This window comes from Onychostoma macrolepis, chromosome 11 (genome assembly GCF_012432095.1).
Source record: "Onychostoma macrolepis isolate SWU-2019 chromosome 11, ASM1243209v1, whole genome shotgun sequence".
Lineage (NCBI taxonomy): Eukaryota > Metazoa > Chordata > Actinopteri > Cypriniformes > Cyprinidae > Onychostoma > Onychostoma macrolepis.
The window spans coordinates 560,666-573,368 of NC_081165.1; the positions used below are offsets into that span (position 1 = coordinate 560,666).

Sequence of the window (12,703 nt, forward strand, 5' to 3'; positions counted from 1 at the left end):
TGAATAAATGTATCTTGTTTTAACAATTTTTTTTAAGGTACTTTCAAAGGTACTTGTTGAGATATTGCTTTTCAAGTGTAAATGATTATTTGACTTTCCTCTGACACCGCCACAGGAAGTGGCACATCCTAGTTAATATTTCCAGGTGGACTTCAGACACACTACAGCACACACACACACACACACACACACACACACACACACACACACACACACTCACAGTGACAGAAGGTAAGGATATCTGATCTGATACAGACTAAGACATTAGTGTGTAGTGCTGACGGTAATCTCAGCCAGTCTACTGAACAGATTACACTTAAAGACCCTCACCCACACACACACACACACACACACACGCGCGCGCGCGTGCCAACAATCATTAGAAGCATATGAGTGTGTGTGATCATATTAATGACTGAATGTTACAGCTGTTTTAAAGCCCAGCAGATTCACAAAGCATTTCTCAACATTCTAAGCATCTGATCGACTAGAAACAGCATCGAATAATAGCTTATGTCTCATTTTTTAGTGTGTATGTTAATTATAGTTGTCTTCATTGTGACTATGAGTGCTATGACAGATGTATGTTCTCTCTGGAGAGGTTTTGTGCCTGATCAAGTGTGATTGCGTGAATGTGTGTTATCAAGCAGTAGAAGATTTGGCGGCGGTTACACAGCTCAGAATATTTCACGACCCCCTGCTACTGCGTGGCCCTTGAGCTCCAGAGGAGGGAGCAGATGGCTGTTTTTGGCCCAGGGCGGAGAGCCCAGACCTGGGGAGACAGTCCTGGCACAGGCCTGCTCCAGAGCTGTTTGCTAAACCGAGACATCATGTGATCAAAACCCCTGAGAGACTTTATCAGCTGGCCACTAGAGAGGAGAACATATCCAGAGAGGCGTATGAGTGCAAACGGACAAACACACGTTCAACTACGCTGACCTTCAGAATTTGGGATCAGTAAGATGTTTTTGAATGTTTTTAAAAAGTCTCTTCTTTTAATCAAGGCTGCGCTTGTTTGATCAAAAATATGAAATATAATTTATTCCTGTGATGCAAATCTGAATTTTCAGCATCATTACTCCAGTCTTCAGTGTCACATTATCCTTCAGAAATCATTCTAATATGTTGATTATTATCAATGTTGGAAACAATTGGTCTAATATTTTTTTTATAACCTGTGATACTTCTTTTCAAGATTCTTCGATGAATAAAAAGTTCAAAAGAACAGCAATTATTCAAAATCAAAATCCTTTGTAACAATATACACTACTGTTCAAAAGTCTGGTATCATTATTTTTGTTTTTCTTTCTTTTTTTGAATTTTTGATTTTATTTTTTTAAATAAATGCACTTCTTTTTAACTTTTTAATTTATTAAAGAATCCTGAAAAAAAGTATCACAGGTTCCGCAAAAATGTTAAGTAGCACAACTGTTTCCAATGCTGATAATAACTGAGTATCAAATCAGCATATTTCTGAAGAATCACGTGACACTGGAAGCTGAAATAACTGGAATAAATTAAATTATAAAACAGAAAACTGTTATTTTAAATTGTTATGATACTTAACGATATTGCTGTTTTCTCTGTATAGTTGATTAAACAAATGCAACCTTGATGAGCAGAAGAGACTTTAAAAAAAAACAACTTAAAAACCTTACTGATCCCAAACTTCTGAACAGCAGTATAGAATACAGTCAAACCAAAATTTATTCAGACACCTTCAAAATTTCTCACATTCTCACAGTTTATTTGCTATAGTTTAGAAGATGGTAATAAAATATGACAAGAACTCAAGAGTTAAACTATGTCAGAACAAATTCATCTTGATAATGACAGATAACTTTGATAGAAAGGTATGTAACAAAACATGGTCAGGTCAAATTTTTCAAATTTTTGGTCCCAATTTTTATCAATTTTACTGGTAGTCCACTGGATGAAGACTTTTTGGGTATAATATGTCACAATTTACTTTGATTTGCTCTCCTCACTTACATAAATTAACTACAGTGTCCTGCACACACTAGTAAAAAGATATAAAAAATTATATCTGGTGTCTAAATAATTTTTGGTTTGACTATATACATTGATAAAACATGCATATGTTATTGTAATTGATAAAAAGTGACCGTAAAAATTTATATTATTACAAAAGATTCCCATTTAGAATAAATACTGTCTTTTGAACATTTGATTCATCAAAGAATCCTGAAAAAAGTATCACAGTTTACAAAAAATATTATATAATATCATGTGACACTGAAGACTTGAGTAATGATGCTGAAAATTCAGCTTTGCTTCACAGGAATAAATTACATGTTAAAATACACTGAATTAGAAAATAGTTACTTTAAACTATAATAATATTTCACAATTTTACTGTTTTATTGTATTTTTTGATTAAATAAATACAGTCTCGGTGAGCTTCAGAGATATCTTTCTAAAACATGAAAAAATCTTAACAACTCTGCAAACACACTATAACACACACACATATATATATTGTTTGAAGCCACATTCACTCAGTCTGGGGTGTGACCATGGAAACTGGGCCACGAGAGCTGTTTGTACAGCACCTCAATGGCTTCGGAGGTGCCCTAAGGGAAGAGTACGGCCTCTCTCTATCTTACTTACCGTCACAAGAGACACATCACCCACACTTTACACATGCTCCACACACACACACACACACACACAGACTCCTAACTGCTTTTCATTCCAGCCCTCGGGGCCTAGGGGATGCCAGGGGCCCCAGAGTGATAAACTACCAGCTACAGGCTTCCAAACGGACATAAACACACACAGAGCTACACCAACATACACATGTCAGCCAAACTATAAACCAGATGAAGTGTTTAAGAGAGTCACATCAGGGTAAAGCCATCCGTCTATGTGACTCCCTGTGATTCAATCAAAGAATCAGGAAGTCAGTGATTCATCCGGAGAGTCAGTGTGACTCCAGCAGTCAGTCAGTTTGTCAGAGATTCATTGAGTTTGAACGTGGCAGTGAATGTGTCAGTGTGGATGAGTGTCTCACCTCCAGTAAACGAGGACGGCCAGCAGCAGAATGAGGCAGAGGAAGGTGAGAGCCGACACCACCACCAGAGGAATAATCCACTCCATCCGTGCTGAAGCAGGCACTGGGTGCATGCTGGAGACTATGGTACGCTCTGAAACACACACACACACATATTACTATCAACACACCGAACAAATAGCAAACAGAGGCTGTTTCAAAACCTATTTAGCCAACAATTATCATTATTATTATCATCATCATCAATAATGCTACACTTGCAATAAATTCATAAAATTACATTATTCAATTATTCATAATATAATGTTCAATTTAATTCGATTAACAAATTGCTGAAATTGAATTCAAAAACATTTATTTTACACAAAATTTACTCAAAATTCAAAATAATGTTTACAAAACATTCAAAACAAATGCAAAAGTAATTAAATTAATTATAACAATATCACCATTAATTATCATTATCTATTACCTATTATTAACATTTATTATTATTATTATATAATACATTAAAACATTAAAAATAAATGCAAAAGTACTTACATTAATTATAACAATATAAACATGAATTATTATTTTTATTATCTATTACCTACTATTATTAATAACAGGTATATTTAATATTACATTATTAAATTATTCAAAATATAATAATTTATTTTAAGAAATTGCTAAAATGCACAATACATTTATTTTACACAATATTTACTTAACATTCAAAATGCAAAAATACATTACTTAACAATATCAATAATAACAATATTACTACTACTTCTACTACAACTAATTATTATATTATTATTATTAATAATATCAACATTATTTATTATTATTATTAATAGCAAAAACAATAAATATAATAATATTATTAATACAATTGTGGTAATTAAAAAATACATAATTAAATTATAATACAATAATATATAGTTTAATTGCAGAAATAAAAATATTTTACACAGTATTTATTCAACATTCAAAATAATGTTTCTAAAACATTAAAAATAAATGAATTATAAAATGCATGAATTATAACAATATCAACATTACTATTATTATTATTATTACAGTTGCAGTATTTTAATAATAAAATAATATTACATTATTCAAAATATAACAATATTCAATTTAATTAGATCCAAAAATTTAATTTTACACAACATTTAATCAACATTCAAAATAAATGGTTACTAAACATTCAAAATAAATGCAAAAATACTTAAAATTGTTGTCAAATATAGTTCTGGTTAACACTATTTTGCCAAGTAAAATGTGTTTCTAGATTAATTTGTTTTGTTTGCCCTAGAACATTCCAGTGAAATGTTGTCCTGATCCCGACAATAAAGCACACTTTAAGTTCAGAGAGAATTGCCCAGTCCTAAGCTGAACCCTGACTCCTTCCCTAAAACCTGATTGGTTGATAGGAATGCTGTTCTAGGACTAACAAGGATGTTGATTCAGAAACATGTCCCGCTTGGCAAGATCACGGTCACCCTACCAGTCTACAGCTAACACACACACACACACACACACACACACAAACATACCCAACAGTCCCAAACTGTCAGTGGAAACCACAGACTCAGATCCCGAACATAAGAAGAGAGAGATCAGAAACCTGCAGCCCCCCTCGGGTGGTCCAGGACAGCATGCTGCTAACTAATCCATGCTGCTACAGCCTCAGCATGGTCAGACACAGACCCGCAGTCACGCGAGGAACAGCACTCAGACACACACACACACACACACACACACACACACACACTGGATGAACATAACTCCAGTGCCATAGAGCTAAATATGGAGTTTCTCTGTTTCTTTCTTGTTTTGTTTTTTTTTTCAACTCCCTGCAGCTGAAAATGTTTTCTGCTCTCATCCTCTCTGGACCGGAAAACTAGGCCAACCCTCTGCCTCCGAAATAAATAGAGGGGACGGAAAGCAAGATGGAAGGATGAGAAGAGAGGGGATGAAGAAGAGGGAGAGACAAAGAAAAACTGAGGAAGATGGGAAATAAAGGACAAATGAAGAGGGAGAGAGGGAAATGAAACCATCATTGCACAGGGGAGGATGAGGATGATCATTGCAGAGGAACTGAATGTTTATTGAGAAGAAAATGAATGTAATGTTTCCTGCTGAAAAGATGAGTGCTGCTGCACATGCAAAACTTGCCAAAATAATGCTAGCGTAATGTGAAAGGTTGCTATGCGGTTGCTAGGGTGGTATGAAAGGCTGGGCAAAGACAAAAGAGTACACATGCAGGCCACTATGATATTATGGTCTCTGGATATGACTTAGGTTTCTCATTCCAAGTAAAAATGTCATGTGGCATAACCATCAAGCAAAAAGTAATGACATCAATTTCTTGCATCTTGAATACATGAGAGTGTAAACATCTTAATCATTAATCAAGGTAAAATGCATTATATAAATAAATATATGTATATATATATATATATATATATATATATATATGAATTGTTATGCTGTTAAGTTTTTGAGAGTTGCACCACATGACATTTTAAAGTGGTCCTATAATGCTCTTTTACAAAGTCTTGATTTTGTTTTGGGGGTGTACTAGAAGATGCTCGCATGATTGGTGGCATCGCATTATTTTTCACATAATTTACATTATTACAATATCTTTCTCCCCAGCCTGGCACAAACGGCTCGATTAGTTCCAGGTCTAATGAAGGCCCACCTTCCGAAAAATGAAATGGTTTGCTGTCCTAGTGCGTTGTGATTGGTGAACAGCTTAGACGGCGTTTCAGTAATGCCCCGCCCCTTGCCAAAGCAGCAAGTTCATCAATATGGCCATATCAATTCAGACCTCGAGAATATTGAACAAGAGGATCGCGCAGAACCTTTGCACGCACGGATATTGCAGGACATATTAAAGTGGCAACATTATTGTTATTGTTTTTTTTTTTTTTTTGGCTAAATCACTTAAAAATAACTGCATTTAATATGTACAGATAAGTGCAACGGTAATATGTATTATGTTATTCTTTAATTCTAACATTATAACATGAATTGCAGTGAAACTGTTATTCAGTTGAATTTATTTATACCATAGTCCCACAGAGTTACACTATTTGTTGCGGCATAAATATGCAAATTAATTATCTGCCAGCAGGAGGCGCTGTTGGAGTAGAGATCGAGGTTTCCCCGGTAACGCTGTACACAAAGCAGGGCTCAGCTCATAAACGCTGCTTTATCAGACATTACATGCAAGATGAAATGAAAATGACATCCAAAATTTTCTGAAGACAGTGGTTTTCCTTCAGAAATACAGTGATATAAAAACACCCGCACCGGGTTTCGATTTTGAAACATGCAGTGCTCAACCAAGCGTTCTCTCGCCTACCATTCGAATTTCAGAAGGCAGGATTTATTTTAATGATATTCTAATAGATGAAAAATGTATCTGCATGCAAAAATCTGCATGTTTATGCATTTTGGTCACACCACGTGACTTTGGCCGTCATTGTTTTTCTCAAGTTGTTTCAATATTTTGATATCAGGACAGCTGTATATCACCCTGACATTTTTAACTTTATTGAATAAAATGAATGAATCTGAATTCAGAAATTAAAACAAAGCTCATCAAAGATGAGGTGTACTCAAGTCATATGAAGTGCATGACTGGCATTTTTAATCTATTTAGAACAAATTATTACATTTAGACCCAAAATGAGTGCCATGTCATTGCGTTTCAGTAGTTGTTATCAACTAGGGGGAATCAGCAAACTTCCAAAAAAAAAAAAGGGGGTCTCAAGATCACTTAAAAAAAAGCAAACATTAAAATAAGTTAAAACTACTAAAACAAGATATTTCTTATTTCAATTTACCCCCCATCAGCTGTTTGTTTTTTGTTTTTGAAGAACTATTATAACTCCATGACCGTGTTATTTTAGCATCGAGATACAATTATAGTTTTTATTAATATTTTTAATATTAAATATTTTGAAATCTGACTATTTTCACTGGAAATTTAGTAACTTTTATTTTTAATTTTTTGAAATGTTAAAGTTTTTAAATGTTTAAATGTTTAAATTAGTATATATATATATATATATATATATATATATATATATATATATTTTTTTTTAATTAAACCAATATTAGCTTTAGTTGTTTTAGCACATCCAGTAATAAAATAAAATAAAATAAAATAATGAGAAATGTCATCTTGGTACCTAGATTAAATACAATATTTATTCATTAATTTTTATGTGTTTTACTTTTAGTTAACTATAATTACCCTGTTGCATGACCATTTATATATATATATATATATATATATATATATATATATATATATTCATCTTTCCAGTTATTCTGCTCCTAAATATTTTAATGGAGAAAATATGAATAAAAACATTTTTAACAATTCACATCCAATAAATCATGAACAACTGGAAAATTCATAGGGCCTTTGAGTTTTGTTGTGGACAATGGTGGGCCTTGGAGTCAAAAAGGCTTGTTTCTAACCTGTAAGTATAGAGAAAGGAGGCATGTGTTTGCGGTCTTCTCTGCTGGGTTTGCTGGTATAAGCCGTGTCGTCTGGGGTCTCTATTACTGCCGTCACATTATCATCACCCACTGGATCTCTGGTTGGCAGCCCCTGTGTGTCCTCTTCCCTTAATGTGTGTGTGTTTGTCTCCACATGATCCTCCGGGACACTAGATGGCGCTGTGGAGTTTTCTCCTTTCTCTTTCGCCGTCGAATCCGGCACTGTTGTGGGCGGATCTTTTGTCACGGAGCCATTCGTCTGCTTTTCAACATTGTCTGGAACTCTGGCGTCTTTACTCTCGGCACCTTTGTCCTCATCCTCTTCCTCTTCTTCTTCTCCGTTCTTTTCTCCATCCTCATCCTCACCCTTCCCTCCCTTATCTCCTCCGTCGTCAGATCCATCGTTCTCTGCAGCTGTGGTGGCGTCTGCGTCGGAGGCCGGTGAGGAGGACGCTTCTGTGGTGGTCACCATGGGTTTGGCTTGGGTCTGGCGGCTGGAGGGCGGAGGCCTGGTGGGCCAGACGGAGCTGGGGAAGGAAGAGATGACCCCACCACTGAAACCCAACCCCGCCAGGAGGGTACTGGTCACCACAGATGCCACCGTCGCTTGGCTGCCGCTGGAAGAGGGGCCGATGCCGGTGGCCATTGAAACGAAGGAGAACGGAAGACCAGAGGAAGTCCAAGTGGAGGAGCCGGAGCTGATGGGTGCCATGTCTGCCGAGGATGCTGGGGACACAGTTGGCTAGAGACAGAAAGAAATACAATTTTATTGACATCTACATTGATTCCAAAAGACAAAATTTGTGCACATCATGTGAATAAAATAGATCTGACATAAGCCAGGTGAGGACCAACAGAATAACAGGTTACAGGCCATTTTTGAGTCATCTTTTTCATGCATAACTATGGATTTGCATTGAGTTCTAATGTATAATTATTGTATTAATGCTTCTAAAATAAATATTAAAAAATTTATTATTTTATACATATATACACACACACACACACACACTTTTTAATATATAATCCCATTAAATTATTATAAAATCATTATTTGTAATAAATACATTTATATTATTTTGTAAGAAATAAAAGTAAAAGACAAAAAATATTCTTTAAAGATAAAAGCTTTTAGATAGAGTATTTTATTTTATTTTTTTTAGAAATTTGATGTGTATAATAAATTCACATTTGTAATAGCGTAAATAATGTAAATTAGTATATACAGTATCTCACAGAAGTGAGTACACCCCTCACATTTTTGTAAATATTTTATTATATCTTTTCATGTGACAGCACTGAAGAAATGACACATTGTTACAATGTAAAGTAGTGAGTGTGCAGCTTGTATAACAGTGTAAATTTGCTGTCCCCTCAAAATAACTCAACACACAGCCATTAATGTCTAAACCGCTGGCCACAAAAGTAAGTACACCCCTAAGTGGAAATGTCCAAAGTGTCAATATTTTGTGTGGCCACCATTATTTTCCAGCACTGCCTTAACCCTCTTGGGCCTGGAGTTCACCAGAGCTTCACAGGTTGCCACTGGAGTCCTCTTCCACTCCTCCATGACGACATCACAGAGCTGGTGGATGTTAGAGACCTTGCGATCCTCCACCTTCCGTTTGAGGATGCCCCACAGATGCTCAATAGGGTTTAGGTCTGGAGACATGCTTGGCCAGTCCATCACCTTTACCCTCAGCTTCTTTAGCAAGTTTGTGGTGTCGTTATCATGTTGGAATACTGCCCTGTGGCCCAGTCTCTGAAGGGAGGGGATCATGTTCTGCTTCAGTATGTCACAGTACATGTTGGCCTTCATGGTTCCCTCAATGAACTGTAGCTCCCCAGTGCTGGCAGCACTCATGCAGCCCCAGACCATGACACTCCCACCACCATGCTTGACTGTAGGCAAGACACACTTGTACTCTTTGTACTCCTCACCTGGTTGCCGCCAAACACGCTTGACACCATCTGAACCAAATAAGTTTATCTTGGTCTCATCAGACCACAGGACATGGTTCCAGTAAGCCATGTCCTTAGTCTGCTTGTCTTCAGCAAACTGTTTGCGGGCTTTCTTGTGGTTCATCTTTAGAAGAGGCTTACTTCTGGGATGACAGCCATGCAGACCAATTTGATGCAGTGTGCGGTGTATGGTTTGAGCACTGACAGGCTGACCCCCCCATCCCTTCAACCTCTGCAGCAATGCTGGCATCACTCATACGTCTATTTCCCAAACACAACCTCTGGATATGACGCTGAGCACATGCACTCAACTTCTTTGGTCGACCATGGTGAGGCCTGTTCTGAGTGGAACCTGTCCTGTTAAACCGCTGTATGGTCTTGGCCACCATGCTGCAGCTCAGTTTCAGGGTCTTGGCAATCTTCGTATAGCCTACGTCATCTTTATGTAGAGCAACAATTCTTTTTTTCAGATCCTCAGAGAGTTCTTTGCCATGAGGTGCCATGTTGAACTTCCAGTGACCAGTATGAGAGTGAGAGCGATAACACCAAATTTAACACACCTGAGACCTTGTAACACTAACGAGTCACATGACACCGGGGAGAGAAAATGGCTAATTGGGCCCACTTTGGACATTTTCACTTAGGGGTGTACTCACTTTTGTGGCCAGCGGTTTAGACATTAATGGCTGTGTGTTGAGTTATTTTGAGGGGACAGCAAATTTACACTGTTATACAAGCTGCACACTCACTACTTAACATTGTAGCAAAGTGTCATTTCTTCAGTGCTGTCACATGAAAAGATATAATAAAATATTTACAAAAATGTGAGGGGTGTACTCACTTCTGTGAGATACTGTATATATATATAAAATCTTCTAAAATAAACTAAATAAACTTAACTAAACTAAAATTTAAAACTCAAAATTGGAGAAGTATAAAAATATATTTCTTTAAAGTTCTAATGTATAATTATTGTATATATATATATATACACACACACACACACACACACTTTTTAATATATAATCCCATTAAATTATTAGAAAATCATTATTTGTAATAAATACATTTATATTATTTTGTAAGAAATACAAATAAAAGACAAAAATATTCTTAGTGATAAAAGCTTTTAGACAGAGGTTTTTTTTGTTTTTTTTAGAAATTTGATGTGTATAATAAATTCACATTTATAATAGCGTAAATAATGTAAATTAGTGTATATATATATATATATATACATATATATATATATATATATATATATATATATATATATATATATATATATATATATATATATCTTCTAAAATAAACTAAATAAACTTAACTAAACTAAAATTGAAAACTCAAAATTGGAGAAGTATAAAAATATATTTCTTTAAATATATATATATATATATATATATATATATATATATATATATATATATATTTCTAAACTTCTACAATAAATAATAATAAATAATAAATAAAATAAATATAGTTTTTATATAACGTAAAGTAATAAAATGTATATATAGTTTCTAAAAACAATTATATATATATATATATATATATATATATATATACTTCTACAATAAATAATAAATAAAGTAAATATATTTGAAAATCTTTATTATTATAACATCTATATAATATATTTATTTATATTTTATTTATTTATACTTTCTATATCATTATTAAAATTATTCTTTGTAATAAATACATTTATATTTTTTATATAAGAAATTAAAAAAATAATAACATACAAGTATATTTTATTTATTTAATGCCCACGCTAAGAGACTGTACTGCCACCTGCTGGACAGATGTAAACTTACCATCCCAGTTTTGACTATTCTTGTGCCCTCAAATATCCTGGTGGTGTTGGCTACCATAACAAAGAACACAAATATGAATGAGAGGGAGCACTTTTAAAAGCAACACTCATTAAAGCATTCGTTAAAGCCTTTTCTGTGTGCAGGTGTAGCTCTGTACCTCTGAAGAGCATGCTCTGACTGAAGTCACTGCGCTTGTCATTCAAACACACCGCCTGGACGCGGAACAGGTACAGCACATCCGTCGACACCGGTGCGATGACGGCCTCCTGAAACACACACACAATGTTACATATACAGTGAACATACAATATGTCAGGGACAGATACGCCTCAGAAAAGTCATTCTGTGATGTGGACGGGTTATTATCTGAAGCTTCCAGTCAAAAGACAAAAGAAGAATGGTAGGCACACTTTGAAGTGTGACCTCTCCTGACAGAGGTCTGGAGGATGAACGTGAACAGCCTGTTCTCTTCTCCTTCACTTGACGGTAACACCTTTCTTCTCAAGTCATTAGCATTGAAAATAGACAGTCTCTATCAGTCTCTCCCTCACATAACATTCATTACCACCTAAAGCACCTCTGAGCTGCTCAGCTGGGACACAAAGACATTGGGATTCAGCGAGAGAGATGCTGCTTTATTTTTAAAGGCTGTTTATATAATGTACACCTTTATCAATAAATTATGCAACACTATCAGTATCTTTCTGAGAAAATATTAACATACATTACATTTTAGATTAGTATATAGTCAATGTAAAATGAACTATATCATTGTAAATGTAGTGTGTAATAATATGAGGGGAACCAGTATTTAATTTGATTCTTTATTAGTGGTGTTTCCTAAGGCGAACATCACTTATTATTTATAACCAGATGAATAATGATATTTTCTTAAATAAATGAACACTAATACTTATTCAGCAAGGACGCATTAAATTGATCAAAAGTGACAGTAAAGACACTTACAATGCTACAAAAAATATATATTTAAAATAAATGCTGTTCTTTTGGACTTCATATTCATCAAAGAATACTGGTTTTCACAAAAATAGGAAGCAGCACAAATGTTTTGATAATAATTGATAATTGACAACGATAATAATCAGCAAATCTGCATATTAGAATGATTTCTGAAGGATCATGTGACACTGAAAATGCAGCGTTACCTACATAAATTACATACGTTACATATTAAAATAGAAAAAATCAAAATATTACTGTTTTTATTGTATTAAAAAAAAACAAAAAAACAATGCAGCTTTGGTGAGACATAACAAGGAAATCTTTCAGACCACAAAAGAAGTGTATACTTAATCTTAAATAAATATGAATAATAAAGGATGAGATAATAAGCAGCTCCTTCACTGAAATGTAGTGA

General features: G+C 34.7%; 1 protein-coding gene across 4 annotated transcripts in view; it reads right to left on the minus strand.

Annotated features, from left to right (window-relative positions):
* The window catches only part of ptprga (protein tyrosine phosphatase receptor type Ga), a 251,466-nt gene that overhangs the window by 29,813 nt on the left and 208,950 nt on the right, over nucleotides 1–12,703 (minus strand). For 3 of the 4 annotated variants that reach the window (XM_058790916.1, XM_058790915.1, XM_058790917.1), the window contains exons 10-13: nucleotides 11,483–11,591; nucleotides 11,326–11,375; nucleotides 7,523–8,285; nucleotides 3,035–3,167 (exon numbers count right to left, since the gene is read on the minus strand). In XM_058790916.1, the coding sequence (XP_058646899.1) occupies nucleotides 3,035–3,167; nucleotides 7,523–8,285; nucleotides 11,326–11,375; nucleotides 11,483–11,591 (1,055 nt within the window). The remainder of the gene's footprint in view (nucleotides 1–3,034; nucleotides 3,168–7,522; nucleotides 8,286–11,325; nucleotides 11,376–11,482; nucleotides 11,592–12,703) is intronic. The other variant, XM_058790918.1, reaches the window with a different exon arrangement.